The sequence below is a fragment of the Carassius auratus genome, chromosome 4 (genome assembly GCF_003368295.1).
Source record: "Carassius auratus strain Wakin chromosome 4, ASM336829v1, whole genome shotgun sequence".
NCBI classification, from domain to species: domain Eukaryota; kingdom Metazoa; phylum Chordata; class Actinopteri; order Cypriniformes; family Cyprinidae; genus Carassius; species Carassius auratus.
In genome coordinates this window covers 10,860,200-10,878,295 of record NC_039246.1, presented here as the reverse complement: position 1 = coordinate 10,878,295, position 18,096 = coordinate 10,860,200, and the positions used below count along the sequence as shown (strand labels likewise).

Sequence of the window (18,096 nt, the reverse complement as noted above, 5' to 3'; positions counted from 1 at the left end):
GCTACGTAAAAACTAGGCTATATTTATCCTTGCGGTTATGGATGCTTATATGCAATAGCATGATCCACTGAATGTCAAACTACTCTAAACATCTCGAGACTGAATGTGAAAACAGCAGCTTAATCATTCGACCACTAGGTGGCAATTCAAAATTATTCATTTCTTTTGCTTATAGATGTATATTTTTATTTTTACGTTTAAACTGCTACAACAAACAGTTTAGCCCTTATAAAGTTTGTCTTGTATACCTATTTACTAGCAAAACAATGTTTGTAAATTCTAACAGTGGCTTTTCCTTCTTCAGATTTTTCAGATTTTGTTCTCACACTATCATTCATGTGCCTGCATCATGTGTCAGAAGGCCCAGAGGAAAGGCATCTTGCTTGTGGAAAACTGGAGTTAATGCAGGTGACCGAGGTGGTCCCTGTGATTATAAACAGAGTGTGCAGCCACAGATGAGACATCACACACTGTCTGTCAAATGCAGAACTTTGTGACTTTTGTAATAAATGCTTTAATGTGATATTATGTCAGTTACATAAAGCCTTACATCAAATGCCAAATTTAATTGGTACAACACAAGATTTACAGCCTTTCATATAAATGTTATGGTCTTCTTCTAGATTTATGATATAAAATATATTTTTTTCTGTCATCAGAACTTATGACAGTGTCTGCTTGCTGTTCAAGAGAATTCCAGATCATGAATGAGAATTGTGTGATACCAGATATATAAAAATATTTAGAATGAAAGGATATACTCGTATTTGTTTACATTTTATTTTGCATTCTTTTTCTGTCAGAGAGAAAAATGCACCATCTTGTTACACTTTAAATGGTGAAGTTTTAGTCGTGACCCAACTTGACTAATACATTTTCTATTTTTGCCATTTCAGTACTGAAAAGGCATTCACTTTTCATCTGATCGACCTGTTTCCTCACTTTCTGCTGACGCAGTTACTTCAGAGGATCGGGTGGGGTCGTGTGTCTCTTTAGTCCTGTCCTTCAGTTCCTGAAATATTTTACTTAAGTGCTTGATTGTTTGCTTCAGCTCCTGCAAGTCTCTTTGCACTCTCTCCAGGATGTCAAGCTTTGACAGTTTTCTGTCAATTGACGCCAGATGTCCCTGATCGTTCTCAGTGATGCCTAAACCTTCAGAGTTGATTGGAGTCATGCCGCTGCAATTAGGCTCATTTATAGCCTCCTGCCACACCATCTCAAAATAAGAATCTATGAATGCCTCCAGCTCCTCGATGTTACTGTCACCCCATTGGTCAATTAGGTTCTGCAGGTCCTCTGATTGGATAAAACCCATAAAGGCTTTTTCTTTTGCAGTTTGAGATGTGTAAGGTGTATTCCTGTGGTAATATGGAAGAGATGGCCCCCAAAACCTTTCGCCCTGAGATTCGTTTCTGAATAATCGTTGCACATTCATTGGCTGTTCGGTTGTAGAAACACTGAATGCAGCAAGAGAACCTGTTTCAGGCACATCTGTCCTACTCACACCTCTCCATGGTTCATTTGGGTGAAACCATTCAGAGGTGTTGAGCACCACTACTAGTCTTTGATGAACGTTTCTGGGTAATGAGGTCCTATTTGATAATCGGAAACTCCTGCAGGACACTGCTTGATTTTCACTTGGTGGAAAGATGGAGTCTGTGGTGGTAATTTTTGGATAACTGGATGTAGATGGGAGCAAATGTTCAGAGATCTCAATCATTTGATGCTCTCCTTGAATGTCAGTATCACCTATTAAGAAAAGAGTAATAGACACTTTAAACATCCAGTATCAATGCCAACATCCAGTACAAAATCAAGCAAAAACATAAACCTTTACACCTAATCAAGCAGTGTTAATGGTAACGCATTACAAGTAAGGCAAGTTATTTAACCAGATTACTTTCTTACAAATAAATATTAATATAATACATTACTTTTTAATTTACAAGAAAATCTTCTCAAAGCTGCACCTCTACTGTACTCTCTCTCTACTGTACAGACATTTATTGTATTAAGCAATTTATTGTACTATTATAAATGTATTAAATTTACATTTCCTTCAGAAGCATGAATTGTACATTGAGTGTAACTCAAATTTGCAAAATATAAACTTGGATATGTGAGGGGAAAAAAGTCAAAATTGTGAGATATAGATTCGCAATTGCAATTGCGAGTCATAAAGTCAAAACTGTGAGATATAAAAATTGTGATTGCAATTGTGAGTTAAAATAGTGTGAACTGAGAGAAAAGCTCAAAATTCTGAGAAAAAGATAAAGTACAAATTTTGAGACATGAACTGCATGGTGGAAACAAGCTTCTATAGTAAAATAACTATTGGTGAAAATATAACAACTCACCATGATGAATGTTTGTAGAGCTTCTAAGAGGTGTCTTTTGCATTTCCCCAATCTGTACCTTCCCACCAAACTTGAATTTGTCATTTACCAAAGGTCGCTGGATATTCCCTAGATTTTTTGCGTTATTTAATATTTGTTCCAACATCATCTCCTCTATCTTCTGCATCAATTCTGTGACCTGAGTGCCATTGTCTTTAATCTTATTGTTGAAAACCAGATATCTATTTCCACATTTCTCCACCAATGTCTGAAGTGCATCTCCTTCACTTTCAATATACTGCTCCACACTGACATCACCGAGCCAATCTCCATGTGTGAACAACACAACAGTGCTGCTCCATGCTTTCCCTCCCAGAGTACACAGATGGTACTCAGCTGCTTTCAGGTTCTTCAGTGTAAATGATGAACTGGCATTCACAACCAACAGGAGGATGCCAATCCCTCTGTCTGAACCAGAAACCCAGTCATGGAGAAGTTGCCCTCTGAACTCTGCAATATATGGACACTCAGTTGTCCAGCCTGGTGTGTCCATGACCTCAACTTTTGTCTCATTGAGTATAACAGTACCTCTCATGAGGTTTTGGTTGTCAGCCTCCTGTCCATCATTACCCAAAATGCAATTTGCAGAAGATGTCTTACCAGAGTGTCTACTGCCCAGAAGAAATACTCTTATAACTGATGGCAACTGTACTTTATCTTTAAAGAGAAAGAAAAAACTCTTATAGAGATTGTTCATGGAAATTTTGTCATCATTTAGTCACCCACATGTCATTCCAAACTAGCAATATTTTGGTTTATCTTCAAAATATACTTTTTGTGAAACTTGAGTTGTTTCTGTCCCTGTTCCTGGAGATGTACCTACTGCAGAGTTCAGTTCCAACACTGCTTCAGCAGACCTGCATGTAATTATCAAGTGCTCCTGAAGATCTTAATTAGCTGATTAAGCTGTGTTTGATCAGGGTTGGAGCTGAACTTTGCAGGAAAGTAGATCTCCAGGAACATGGTTGGGCACTGGCCTAGTCCGTATGAATTGAGCAATTTAATTCTATTAATATAAGTCCAAGATATGTACATTATAGTGAACAAATTTGATTTAGACTTTATTTCATCACATGTATTCATTTTACAAAGCCTTTATGATCTTTTTGGATCTTCAAAACTTTGGTTGCATAGACTTTCAGTGAAAGGACAGAAACCACCCAGGTTTCTTTAAAATATATATTATTTTGTTTCAAAGATGAATGAGAGTGTTAAGGTTTAAAATGAGATAAGGGGCAATTCAAAATCAAATTTTGTATCACAGTATAATTTATTGGATGATGCTGGAAGATTCTTGACTTACTCTTAAAAGCTCTCAAGCTTTGTTTTCGTCTCAGCACATTTTCACGGCGGATCTTTGCACTGTCTTCCTCTACTTGCTGTTTTCTCTTCATCTCTTTAAAACGACTCTCTCATCTGTTTCAAAGTGGCTTCCTGCTGTCATCTCCTCTATCTTCTCCAGTAGCTCTGTGATCTGGAAATTATTCCCAAGGCTCTTGTTATTTAGCACATGGTAGCAGTTTCTGCATCTCTCCACGAGCCACTGGAGGGCCTTACCTTCGCTTTCAATGTACTGCTCTATAGTTGTGTCGCTAAGCCAGTCCCCAAAGGTGAACAGCACTATAGAGTGGTTCCAAATGTCCTTACTAATGAGCTCTATGTGCTCCTCAATGGCTCTCCTGTAGGTCTCTGTGAATGACCTGTCCACCCGTACCACCAAAAGGAAAGCGTGAGGACCAGGTGGACACAAGTATACACTCTTGACTATTTCCTCTTTGTCAAAAGCTGAAGAATCCTGGGTAAAGTAGTTCATCCACCAGCCAGGTGTGTCTACAACTGTTACCTGTCTTCCTGCCACTGTGAATGTTTCCTTCATGCATTGTGTGGTGCGCTTGTTTACTGTAAAGCTTAGGTCACTTCCTGCGGCTAGAACGCTGTTTCCCGTTGAGCTCTTCCCTGAGCCCTTAGCTCCAAGCAAGATGAGTCTTATGTTTTCTTGGTGAGATGAGTGCACTGAGGGGAGGAAAACATAGAATGATTGAGATTTACAATAAAATGCATAAAATATTACACTTTTGAAAACAAAGGTTCCAAAAGAGAGTGTTTACAGTTTTTGGGTCCCGAAAAAAACCTTTGGCTGAACACTTCTAAAAAAAGAAATTATTTTTTCTTAAGAACCTTTTTTTCACTAACAGTAACCTGTTGTGGAATGGAAAGGTTTTTCCATAATTGCCAGTAAAGAACATTTTGTTTTTAAGAGTGTAATACCTTATTTTAAAACTCACCCTTCAGAGATCTCTGTTTCTGTATATTCATCAGTCTTTGATGAGCCTTAAGCTCCACTTCCCTCTTCTTGTCCTCTGTCTCTTGTAAAGTCTTTACATCCATTTCAAAATGGCATCTTTCATTTTCTGCCAACATTTGATCAATTTTCCCCATTAGTTCCATTACTTGGGTGGCATTACGTGTTTCCATGGTATCAAAAACATGAAACCTGCCACTACACTTTTCCAGAAGCCACTGGAGGGGTTTACCTGATGCCTGAACATGATCCTCAAATGATTTATTTCCTGCATTTTTGCCCTTTGTGAACAGCACTATAGTGTGATTCCAAACTGCCCCAACAAGGAGTTCAAGATGCTCTTCTACAGCTCTCCTTCTCTTTTCTATGAACACAGAGTCTGTTTTCACCACAAGGAGAAAGATGTGAGGCCCTGGGTGACACAAGGAAACGCTGTGTCTGATTTCCCTCGTGACCAGCTCTGGTGTGTCTTGTGCTGAGAAGTCACACCACCAACCTGGTGTATCCACCACTATCACACTTCTCCCGTGTACCTCCGCCTTTCTTTTCAGGCATGTGGTCCTTTCATGAAGGAAGAACTCCTCTTGGTTTAAAATAGCATTTCCTACTAGGTTCTTTCCAGAATTTCGACCTCCAAGAAGGATGATCCGCAACTCCAACAGATGCTTCACATTCCCTTGATTAAAATACAAGTTTGATACATTTTTAATAGTTCAGACCAGAAGACTACGGCATCTTTCAAAATACATATGCTTTTTTCCTCAAGCAGTAGCAGATTAATAATCCAATAAAAGGACAAGACTGTGAGTTAAATAAACTAAAATTACATATGCAAATATGGCCTACAGCTAACTCACACTTCTGAATCACTTCTAAAAAAGTTACACAAGACACTTTAGTGTGAGAAAATGTAACCTAAGGGATAAGAAAAAAGTCAGTAAAGTTTAATTTTCCCTCCTGGAACCATTATGAACATAAGGTTAATTCGGGATAATTGATTTTTCCCCCCAGTCATCTCAATGACAAAATGTGTCCCAGTTTACTTGAATTCATCTATCAAAATAAATAAAAGGAAATTATATAATATACCTTTTGCCAAACTCTGTAATGTTAAATTTTTCAACAAACTCATCCTTATTACCTCTCTCCGTTTCCCCCAGCAACAACAACCATTTATTATAGTTAACATGATAGCTTTTATCTTTAAGGATAGTTGTCAGAATAAATATAATGAAATAAAATAACTTACTTTGATTCTGAGAAGTTCCTTTTAAGGCCATGATGGGTCATGCAGGTTTATTTTATGCATATGAGTATTATTTTTGTTATGTTTCCAGTGGACAAAACTGAGTGAATCATTGGTGTGTTTTGGAATGTGTAATGTCAACCTGTTTCATGGGTCCAAAGTTTATACTGTAATAAACCTGTGAATCACCAAAATGCCACTCCCTCATACACAACAGAGCCATATACTTCTGAAGTTTTGCTTAGTATTGTTTATTCAGAACCCATTTTTCTATTCCCCATTAATATTTAAAAGTGTATTGAAAAGGAAATATGAAATATATTGTAATGTCACTATTAAATTTGTTATTGTTAATGTCAGGATATCAACATGAATTTACTAATAGAACTGAGTTTTTATCTTTATGGTCATTGTTACATTTTTGTCATGGTTTGTGATTGTTTCTAACAGAAATTGATCACAGAGAGAAGGACAATGTTCATCAGTCGGTATAACAACAGTTAAAGCTTAAACCCGAATACCACAAATCAGCAAATCCTCCTCAAATGAGCGAGGAAATACAATACAAACAGAAAAACACAGATAACCTCACAGATAAGCAGCTTGATCATATACCCCATGAGACAAAAGATCATTCAGCTGAGGGAAAACAACAAAACTCAGAAGTAATGAAGAGATTCATGTGAAGAGGTCAGGAAAGGCAGCAAAAAAAGAAGTGACCAGAATCTTGAAACGAGAAATATGAAACTTTTTATTTGTCTATGAAAGACACACTTTGACAAAGTGGACAGAATGGACACTGAAGGTGAGACAACATGCATGCAATGGTTTTGTTCTTAAAAAAAAAAAAAAAATTGTACTCCATCTTTTCCTCAAAGACAAAATGGACTTTAATGGCCAATTGACTGTAGTTGTACATCACATGAAACATGATCGGCTAACTAGTAAACGCCAAGGAACGTCTCATTTGCATTTGATTTGACAATCTGTAGTATATTTTAATTTCATGGGATCTTTTTTTTATTCCTTTCTGGGCATAAAATTGCTGGAGTTGTTGGTTATACTTTTTTTAAATGTAACTTTAAACCATATGTCATATCATACTAGGCACACAAGTATAGTATTTTATGTGTTTTAAACTGTAATTGATTACATACATGTACAAACCTATATTTTTGTTTCTTATGTAACGACAAACTACAAATAAAATAGGAATGTTTATCACAGTTTTCTTGTTATAATTCCTAATATAATTTAAAATATGTTCATGCGCCGTTCCCGCTCTTCTTCGCGCCTGCAGCACACCGGAAATTGTCGTTGCCTCATCTATTGCATTGCTCCCTGGTGACTGTCACTTCCGTATTATCGCATTAAGCAACACGCTGCTGTGCGACACATTCACGTAGACACACTAAAGTCCAAACCTTGCTTAAAAAACTGATTTATCACACCGAAATGCATATCAAAACAGGTAAGAGGGAGCTTTAAGTTGTATTTCGCTGGCTTATAGTGAGCGTGTTTTGTAATGTGAAGTTGTTTCGCTTGAGTGGGGCGGAATGACACTTACGAAACTTTTGTTTCTCGATCTTTCTGATGTCACTGTCATCTTTCTTTGTTATCATTTATGTTTGTAATGATCTGAAATTATAAGCAGGGGCTCTTATTTAATCCAACGGGTCAGGTTTATTGTGCTGAGCGGTGTATCCCGATGTAAAGGCGGTTGTTATGGGCGCTAAACATCCAAACACAAGCGGCCTGCTGTTAGCATTAGCATTCTTAACAACAAAATCTCTTTTAAGGCTCGTTAATGCTATTTTGACTCAAATTTGTCTGTATAATAATGGCCTAGATTTACAAACACGTTAATTTTGTTCATTTAGACAATAGTAAATGCGTGCCAGTATCTACGTTTTGTGTCGTTTCCAGGCTGGTGTGGTATGACTGCGTGAAGGTAACTTACTGAAATCACCGAACTGTAATGAGATGTGTTATTAATAAATGTTGTTTAGGAGTAGGCAATGTTTTACAGATTCGTCTTATTTTCTGCCGTTGGGCCTCCGATTCTGCAGATGCGAATGAGGTGCCGACCAGAAATTTCCAGTTACATCTTATTGCTATGGCTCATTTACTCGACTCGTTGCTTTGCTTGGGCCATTTCTCTGTGTGTAAATAAATAAATGGATGGATATATATATATATATATAAAAAATGCTGGGTAGGCGAAATCATTATTAGATGATATTTACAAAGACTCCGTGCAGCCCAAAAATAACAATTAATTGTCATTGTAAATCTTTGACAATATACTTTAAACCACTAGGTTTTAAAGAATTTTTGTCTTTTTTTTCTCAAAAACAATGCAATTTAGTATTGATAAATATTTATTTTTCCAATTAAGTTTTACATTTTAAGTTACTTGAAACTTGCAAAGTTTTTATTCAGAAGTTCATATAATGGATTGTTTTTAAAAATGTTCCACCAGGAATAATTATTTTTTAATCTGATACTAAATGAAAATCGTATTTAATATTTATTATGTGTGTTGTCAGTTGTTTTTCATTACTATTGTGCGTAATAAAAGTTTTAAAAGTTTCTTTTAAAATACACCGGTCTGGCCATGAAAATAGCCATACATGCTGATATGGCAATAAAATTAAATAAATATAAAGTCACTTTTGTCAGTTAATTTGATGCAGACCCTAAAATGTGAATAAAGCAGGTGGGGGAAATCGTTAGAAGAGTTCACATGATTGAGATTGCATAGAAACTCAAGGTTTGGGACAATCCAACATGTTTCATAACAGTTTGCTTGTTATGTCATTGAATAATTGAATCAGATTTTTTTATTAGGTACTTGGGAGTCAAGCAATGCAGCGTGCGAGTCCGACCCCTTGTGTGATCCTGCCGTCCTAGTGTCACCCTCTAAACCTGAACCACAGATCCGAAACCGTCGCCTCTCCCCCGGCTCTGGCAGCTGCGGTGGGGGAGGAGGGGGCTGTTCCTCTGGGATGGATAAACGTCAAGCCTCACCAGGTAGCCTTGAAGGTTCTCTGAATGGGGTGGGTCACACCCAGACCTTTACGCACAGAGAGCGTCGTGTCCCAAATAAATCAAGAAGCTTTCGGCGTGACGGCCCAAGACCAGGGCCACGTTCGGACGAGAGACACTCCAGAATTGGTCAGAAAGAACGTTGGGTAGACAACAGCCTTTCTTTGCTCAAACCTCCACCTGCTTTCCCAGTGAAGGACAGTCCCGCCAAACTGCAGCCAGCCATCAGCTATGCCTCCAAGGTGAAGGCAGGGGGAGGTTCTGTTGGGGCGGCCGAAGAACCCCCTGGTATCGGGGTTTTGCTGCAGAACCAGTGGGGACTCAGCTTTATCAGCGATGGGCCGGAGGCAGATGTTCCCCAGGAGGAATCTCCAGATCTCCACCCACTTGCTGCTGGAGAGGTTACTGTAAAACCAGCCCATGTCTCTTCAGAGTCTCTGCCTGGTCAGGTCACGAGAGGCTCCGAGAGTTCAGAGGAGCTGCTGCTTAGCTGTCGCCACCTGGAGGAAGCATTGGAGTATCACACACAAGGTAAGATGATACATTTAATTTTTAGGTTTCAAAAGGCTTTCTCGTGTGTATTTCTTAACTTACTCTTAATTGTTTTTGATCTGCAGAATGGAAAGCAATATTATGGAGACAAAAACAAGGTTGGTGTTTGACTGTTTTTCTAAATCTCCATTAGGGCCGCATTATATGTCAAAATTAAATCTGTATCTTTTTATGGCAATTGTTAAATCACAGTTTTTCTGAGTTTCATTCTGAAACCTGACAGAGTATGGATCAATTTTCTGGCAATCTGTCAAAAATGAAGGAATTAATACATGTTGGTATTATAATTTTACAGTTATTATTAAATACTGTATTTTTATTAAGGTTACAATGTTGTAGTGCATTTCTTATTTTATTTAATTATGATCACAAAATCAAAGTAAATCTTTTTTTATTTAATCAAAAATTTTATCTTAATTATTATTTATTTTTTCTTATTTCTTATCTCAATAAGAAGTCATTTTATAGAATTTGTCAAAGTCGAAATATTTTCTGTGAAAACTCAAGGAAAGATATAACTTGTAACAGTTTACTCATTTACAAGTAAATGTTTGTTTATATATAAGATGTCCAGTATGTATGTGTGTTTGTGTGTATATATATATATATATATATCTGTTAAACTTTCTTGTATGAACTAAATTATTTTAGACTAAATTTGACTAATTAGCGCAATTTCAAGTCACTTTTATTTATATAGTGCTTTTAACAACACAAATTGTCAAAGCAGCTTTACAGTTTCAAATAGCAATGTCAGTTTTCTTCCAATATTATGTAGCCCTATTATCCATAAAACAAGCAGAATTACCTTTTTGTTTTTTGTTTTAAGATAATTTTCACAATTTTTACAGGTTTCCTTTGTTTTTCAGACCCTGCAAAGGTTGTTTGGTACAAGAATGCCCTGGAGTCACCTGCCTAGCACACACTACCACATCTCCACAATCACACACACACACTCGAAACACACCCTGCTCTCAGGTTCTCATCCCCTCAATGTTTCTGCTGAGACACTTTAGGACTAGTTCCCCTATGAAGATAATGTCTTGGACTTCTCGGTTGCCTTACAACAGAGTCTGCCTCAGGCGCAGAGTCCCTCTGCATACCTCTGTCATTTTAATGGTGGAGAATTGTTTCTTTTAAGAAAAAAAAAACTGCAGTTTTACAGTTAATAAATCCCTTTTATTCCTCCCTTGTTCCTACTTTTGTGCAAGTGGTTAAATCAAGCACTTTCTGACCTGTAGTTGAACACGTCATCCCTTTCTCTAAAGACTGACTTTGTTTTTAGAACCAAATCCTGAATGTCTTCATCAGTCTTCCCTCCGGTGATAATCCCTTTCTTGATACATAAATTGTTCTCATGAAGTTTACAGAGGTGCCATTGGCACGTTACAGCAGCACCTTCAAATGTCTATTGGTCTTAATGCTGTTTTTTTAATATATATATTTCACCCAGATTGAATGTCGGTCATAAATCCTAATAGGAATCCGTTGCTGTGTATGACCTAATTTTTTTTTTTTTATAGAAACATACAAATAATTTACACTGGAAGATGTTCAGAGATTTAATCAAACAGTGTTGCCTAACAAAAATGAATAAACTTGTTAAGATATTTCATGGGCTTTTGGTTTTTGTATAAATTTATAGGAAATAAACATATGGATAAGATATTTAGTATTTTAGTAATCGATGTATTATCAATTTTCCATATCACTTTTTTTTATGTAGACTCACAGGGTGTTTCAGTAACACACCTCGTCCCCTTGGAATTATAAGGTTCTATCTGACATTTTTGTCAAAATTGAGTTATTCACATATTCTTATTCTGTGACTACTTATTTACATTATGTGATGGTTTTTTTAAGTTTTTATTGAAAAAACAAAAAGGTTCTATCTACAAAGACGAACTCTAACTTGGCTCTATAAGGTTCTATCTGCGTGAGCCAATCAGCACTTCGAATGCACAGAAGAGGACCAATCAGGATCAACTTTATATGTTGTGTCGCCGGCTTTAGATCGCCGTGTGAGGATTATGGCACGCAACAAAGTTTTTAAGAAACCTAAAGATCTACAATTTTACTGACGATCTTGTCAAGGACCGCAGTTCGAATTCCAGGCAAGTTCACTCTTTATTTTTTTATTTTTTTTTTAGGTCTTGCTGAGAAGATTGGGTAACACTTTAGTATAGGGTCCAATTCACACTAATAAGTAGTTGCTTATTAGCATGTCTATTATTAACAAATTGGCTATTTATTAGTGCTTATAAAGTACATATAATGCATGACATCCATAATCCTACCCAATACCCTAAATTTAACAACTACCTTATAAACTAATAATAATCATCAAATTAGGAGTTAATTGAGGCAAAAGTCATAGTTAATGGTTAGTTAATAGTGAGAATTGGACCCTAAAATAAAGTGTGACCGAAGATTGTTTTCATAGTTAGACACCACACTAGCCAGCAGCGCTAGCTTTATAGTTTCGTAGAGGCAAGCACTAAGATAAAAAAAAAATAACCGAAAAAACTAACGAACCTATCCTACTCAAAATAGTGCGCTTACAGTAAGTTATGATCGTTATGTGAACATGTGAAAGATCGTTAAAGCAGTTACCTCAGTATTAAAACGATTTAAGAATGATTGTAGACTGTGTAGCTACTCAATGGTATGCCATGCTAAATATATAATGTATTTAAATATTGTGTTTAAATATGTATTTTTTCACATGTATTTTTTTTTTCTCCAGGCAGGTGACAAGGTAGATGCAGCAGGGCCTAGGGTCTTACCAGACAAACCAGTGGGGAGCCAGTGACTGCACCTAACAGTTTACAAATTAAAGACCTGGGGGCTACTCAGAAAAGAAGAAACGGGAGAAGTGTCTCAGACAGAGAGTATTATAAGTTTGTTTTAAAAAATGAGTCACAGAGAGTATAATAGTTCTGTGTTTTAAAAAATGAGTCTGAAATTTTTTTGTGATTTATATATAGTCAGTGAATCATTTTTCAATGATTATTAAACTTTATGAATTAATTTGCTGAAACATGTCTGTTTTTTTTGTTTTGTTTTTTTTGCAGTTTTTAAAGTCTTTAAATGTCAATATTAAGCCTTAAAGGTCAAATAGTCAACAATTTATTTGATTGGGTCTTAATTACAACAATAAACATGTTATTTCAGCCATACTGATGTCTAGAGAGAAAGCCATTTTACCTGGCCCACTCTAGGAGGAATAAAGTCCTGCTCAGATGCATTACTGTAGTTTCTTTCTGTCTAAACAAAAGAAAGATTAAAGTAACAACTTCTGCAATAATGTGTTTAATTACCCACCAAATTGTTATTAAAAATTTACATCTGCATTCAACAAAATATTTAGACCTACCTTGCTTAATTTGAAATGTCGTAAATACATGGAAGTGCTAAAAATATAAAATAAATGTCATAGAAAGGATACAATTTTACTTTCTAACACATGTTGAGACATTGTTACAACATTAAGTTTATATTTAATGTTCAAATAATGTTTTGGCAGATAGAACCTTATAATTCTAAGTGAAAAGTGTTTTTTTTAGAATTAGAAGGTTCTATCTGCATTTGACCCATTCCAAAAATCCCCATTTACAAATTTGGGAGGATTTTGATATTGTATATTTAGAATACATTTAGGGTCCCTGTTATTTTCATGTTTGAAAGAAACTTGTTCCCCATATACATTTTCCTATATGTAATGCAAAAACTTTGAAGCTCAATATCTCAAAACTGCTCAGAACGCAGATAGAACATTATAATTCCAAGGGGACGACCTGAAATTCTGCTGTATTGAATGATCTTGCAGTCTATTTTGAAAGAAATAATTCACCCAAAAATAAAAAAAATGTGAGTTTGTTTCTTCATCAGAACAGATTTGGAGAAATTTTGAATTACATCACTTGGTCACCAATGGATCCTCTGCAGTGAATGGGTGCCGTTAGAATAAGAGTCCAAACAGCTGATTAAAACATCACAATAATCCACACCACTCCAGTCTATAAATTTACGTCAAGGTTTTTTTTTTTTTTTAATCAGCTGTTTGGACTCTCATTCTGAAGACACCCATTCATTGCATCGGATCAAATGGTGAGCAAGTGATTTAATGCTATAGATCGGTTCTCATGAAGAAACAAGCTCATCTTCTACATTGATCGCCTGAGGGTTTTTTTTTTTTTTTTGGGACATTTACATTTTTGGATGAACTTCCTTTAGTGACGTATAATGTAAATGTGAGTTTAATACTGCTTTTATACAGCATTTCAACACATACATAATCAAATGATTTGAAGCTTTGGGTCAATAGGTGATTTTTATTCAGTGTTTTTACAAAAATATTTAACAGTTCTCCTTTAACTGAGCTATAAAACCTACTTCTGTCCCAGATGCAAAAATTAATGTTGCGTGAGGATGAATAATGGGATCAATGAGTGCAACATGATTTTAGTGCAACTGAAATTCCAGATCCAAACATCAGTCCCTCCATGTGACCTCCACTTCATCTGTTCTGTACCTAAAAACACAATAGACAATAAATGATCACAGCTAAACAAGATTTTTTTTTAATCTCAGATCTATATTTAATCTTAGCATAATGATGAAAATAGTATAGTTATCTGTGACACAAAGTGTCACGTGCACAAAGCAAGTTTTTTTAATTAAAGGAATAGTTTACCCAAAATTGAAATGCAAAACAGTTAAAAATTTGATGTGAGGAATAGGGGATAGACTGGATGAAGAATTATTATGAATTATGGACCTTTTAAGTTGTAGTGTCTATATAATGGATTTGCTTATTTTCAAACACAGCTTTTCACGTCACAAAACATCAACTGATGGACGGGACTGGAGTCATGTGCATTAATTTATGGTGATGTTTTTATCAGCTTTTTTGGACTCTCATTCTGGCGGCACACATTCAATGCACAGGATCCATTGGTGAAAAATTGATGGAATGCTACATATCTATTATATTGGATGAAATTGATGGGAATAGTCTCTGCAGGAAAGTAATGGGAGTTACCAGATCGGGGTGTTTTTAGACCATGATACCTGATTGGCTGACGTCATAGTGACGGTAGGCCCTCGTAATATTCGTGATTACATATTATTACATTTATAGAAATATATTTTAAATATAAGTTTAACCAATCATTTTATATACAAATAATAAATGCATAGTATATGTATATAAAATTAAAAGTTTTAGTCTTTAGTTTTAGTCAGGCAATAACTCAGACACGTCTCGATAGGAAAACATGCGCCTCATGCACATTGCAGAAAGCTTCGTCTTCTCCTTCCTCTTGGAGTGGTTCATAGTTCTGCACACATTGAGGTTTCATTATAAACCCAGCTAACGATTAAAGTGTTAGGTAAGGAAGAGCTATTTGTATACAACGAGATGCAAATTTAAATTCTCAACGCGGTCAATATAAATGTGTCTATTATAAACGCAGAGCGCGCGAGACATTTGTTCTTAATGTTTCATTCATTAAGGCCGCACTTTTGGCCATCTTACAAACGTATCTAATGTATATAAATTCGTTATTGCAGCATACTGCAAGCCCATGCATTTTGGTTTATGCAGTTCACGCATTTTATGTAAGTGATTTAATCACTCGTGTGCGAGCTATACACGTTTAACAGTCTTTTATTAGAGGTTTGCAGCGACCGATGCATAACGCATTCCATTGCGCATGTCCTTTCTTGTAGGTGTTCGTGTGTGTGCTGTCAGTTTCTTACGTGTGTGTCGTCTTAAAACAACTTTAAGCATGCCTAAAAGAGCCAAGAAGAATGAGGAGGCTGTCGAAGGGGAGACTGGCAATGGTGCTGGTAAAGAGTTTTAATAATATATACAAGAAAAAAGTTTGCATCCTCAAAGAGTGCATCAGATAACATGGAGTTTTCTATTACAGAACCTGCAAAGAAAGAGAAAAAGGGGAAGGAGCCAGAGGCCCCAATTCTATATGAAGATCCTCCAGATAAGACGTCCAGTAAAGATGGCCGAGCATCTAACATGAAGATCACCTCCTGGAATGTGGACGGTCTGCGTGCGTGGGTCAAAAAGAAAGGCCTTGATGTGAGTTCAGCAAATGTGACATTGACTGTGTTTTACATCTACTGTTGATCCTCCTTGTGTAGTCTAGTCAGTCTCTGTCTTTATTTAGTATTTGTGTGCTTTATGGACTCTTCAAATTCTTTGTTTTTCTCTGTTTGCAGTGGGTGCGTAAGGAGGATCCAGATGTGCTGTGTCTGCAGGAGACCAAGTGTGCTGAGAAAGCCCTGCCATCAGAGATCACTGACATGCCTGAGTATCCACACAAGTACTGGGCTGGATCAGAGGAGAAGGAGGGCTACAGCGGAGTCGCCATGCTCTGCAAGACTGAACCGCTCAGTGTCACCTATGGTATTGGTAAGTGTCTGTTTTCCCCATATTTTTACAGATTTCAGTATTATATGAGCCATGTGAATTGCATAGTTTCATCTAAAATATGCATTTAAAAACACAATGCAAACAACCATCTTTCCAAATTTGTAATCAGAATTGTTTTAAATCTTTTGTCAGCAAAGTTGAACTGCAGTCTTCCTGCAGTTTTCAAACAAAATAAAAGCACTGTGTTTGAACACAAAGAAATTAAGATGCCTATTTTAATTTGATGTTTGTCCTTACTATACTAAAATTACTATTATTAATAATAGTACAGTTCATGCATTAATAATTTACAGGTCATATTTCTTTATTGATTTAAGTTTTATAATTTAATTATACTATTAATGTTGTTGTTAGTAGTATTAAATATTTTCATTTTACACTTTAATAGTAGTTTTGCAATTGTCATGTATTTCGTTATGGATTTCATTATGATTTTAATAATAATGTTATTTTTATTAGTAGCAGCAGCAGTAGTAATATGTAATATTCTAAAAAAATATATTTTACTGTATTATAGTATTGCAATAATTTATTTTTAGATTTAATTCTTATTTAAATTACTTCTGCTTTTGCCGCTTATCTTGTAATATAGTCATATTGAATGGGGAGAATTTTTTTTTTATTGTTTCAGTTGTTATTATTATTAATTTTATTTTTATTTTACAGTACAATAGTTGTTATGCGTATAATTGTTTCCAAAATCCAAATCTTGAATTTGTTGTACGCTTTTAAATCTCATTCTGCTTCAATATAGGTAAAGAGGAACATGATAAAGAAGGTCGGGTGATCACTGCTGAGTTTCCATCTTTCTTCCTGGTCACGGCGTATGTGCCTAATGCCAGTCGTGGTTTGGTGCGACTCGACTACCGTAAGACCTGGGATGTGGATTTCCGGGCCTACCTGAGTGTCTTGGACCAGCGCAAGCCCCTGGTGCTGTGTGGAGATCTGAATGTGGCCCACCAAGAGATTGATCTCAAAAACCCCAAGGGTAACCGCAAGAATGCAGGCTTCACCCCTGAGGAGCGTGAGGGCTTCACCAAACTTCTGGAGGCTGGTTTTACTGACAGTTTTCGGGAGCTGTATCCAGAACAAGCCAATGCCTACACCTTCTGGACCTACATGATGAACGCTCGAGCCAAAAACGTCGGGTGGCGTTTGGACTACTTTTTGCTGTCATCAGCCTTGCTTCCAGGTCTGTGTGACAGCAAGATCCGAAACACAGCCATGGGAAGTGACCACTGTCCTATAACCTTGTATTTGGCAGTGTAGATCAGGTTTCTCACGGCCCCAAGCTTTTCAGTTTCATCAGTTTCAAGGATCTAGTCCTGTTAGACCTAGAATACTATTTCCTTTCTAAAAACCAAATACAGGCCCATATGTAGGAATATGTGTGGTGCAGACACATTAAAAGGAGACGTGAATAAATTGCAATTATTCTGCTTTTATTGGTCGCCTGAAATCAGATTTTGACACTAAATTATCACAAAAAAATCGTAATTTCAAGCTCTTAATCCACTTTATATTTGCAATGTTTTAAAAAAAACAACAACATATTTTATCTAAATGACAAACCCTGCCAAACTCATCAGTGTTGATCATAGCAAAACGTTTTGAAGCTTGTAAAAGGATATATGCAAGGATATATGATGTGTATGATTTGAATGAAGTTAAAGATCTTTGGTCTAGCAAAATAGATTTTGTCTTTGGTGCTATTTTAACATCTGGATTTTACATTACTCGCGATTTAGTGAAGTTAGTGGTGGTTAAATGTTACATATGCCACTTTGTTTCAAAAGACCAATGATTTTGCTTATGTGCTTTTTTTTTCTCCCCGAGTATGTCTGTCTTTAGCCATTTTTCAGATTTTGAAATAAAGTAGTTTATAAAAAAAGAATTTGTCTCTGGTCTTATTTTAATTTTAAAGTTAAACCATACAACTCTAAGTAACACATTTTTAAAGCATTATACTTTTCTGTACTCTACAAATTAAAAGAAGCTGATTAGAATGTATTGATGCATTAGACCATCCTGTGTCTATGTATTAAAAGAAGGTGGAAATAGGTTCGTTTGTAACAACAACACGTAAGCCTACAAAGTA

The 18,096-nt window shown here is 36.1% G+C and overlaps 2 protein-coding genes and 1 pseudogene across 5 annotated transcripts; 2 read left to right on the top strand and 1 right to left on the bottom strand.

The window, feature by feature from the left end:
* Positions 1-682: 682 nt before the first annotated feature.
* On the bottom strand, positions 683-5,978 carry LOC113068702 (GTPase IMAP family member 8-like; annotated as a pseudogene).
* Positions 5,979-6,598: 620 nt separating this feature from the next.
* On the top strand, positions 6,599-10,732 carry LOC113058209 (uncharacterized). 2 transcript variants are annotated; one of them, XM_026225906.1, is made up of 4 exons: positions 6,599-6,749; positions 8,795-9,523; positions 9,610-9,642; positions 10,414-10,732. In XM_026225906.1, the coding sequence occupies exons 1-4, from the start codon at positions 6,737-6,739 to the stop codon at positions 10,461-10,463; spliced, it is 825 nt and encodes a 274-aa protein (XP_026081691.1). In that variant the 5' UTR covers positions 6,599-6,736; the 3' UTR covers positions 10,464-10,732. The 2 variants fall into 2 exon arrangements, with proteins under 2 accessions (XP_026081691.1, XP_026081684.1); XM_026225899.1 differs by lacking the exon at positions 6,599-6,749 and adding an exon at positions 7,300-7,415.
* A 4,084-nt stretch (positions 10,733-14,816) lies between these two features.
* On the top strand, positions 14,817-17,892 carry LOC113058194 (DNA-(apurinic or apyrimidinic site) lyase-like). Of its 3 annotated transcripts, XM_026225873.1 has the most exons (6): positions 14,842-14,937; positions 15,119-15,166; positions 15,278-15,397; positions 15,481-15,644; positions 15,785-15,977; positions 16,753-17,892. In XM_026225873.1, exons 2-6 carry the CDS (start codon positions 15,133-15,135, stop codon positions 17,265-17,267), a joined length of 1,026 nt encoding a protein of 341 aa, XP_026081658.1. In that variant the 5' UTR covers positions 14,842-14,937; positions 15,119-15,132; the 3' UTR covers positions 17,268-17,892. The 3 variants fall into 3 exon arrangements, with proteins under 3 accessions (XP_026081677.1, XP_026081658.1, XP_026081668.1); XM_026225892.1 differs by lacking the exon at positions 15,119-15,166 and having other exon boundaries at positions 14,817-14,937; XM_026225883.1 differs by having other exon boundaries at positions 14,860-15,166; positions 16,822-17,892.
* Positions 17,893-18,096: the final 204 nt, after the last annotated feature.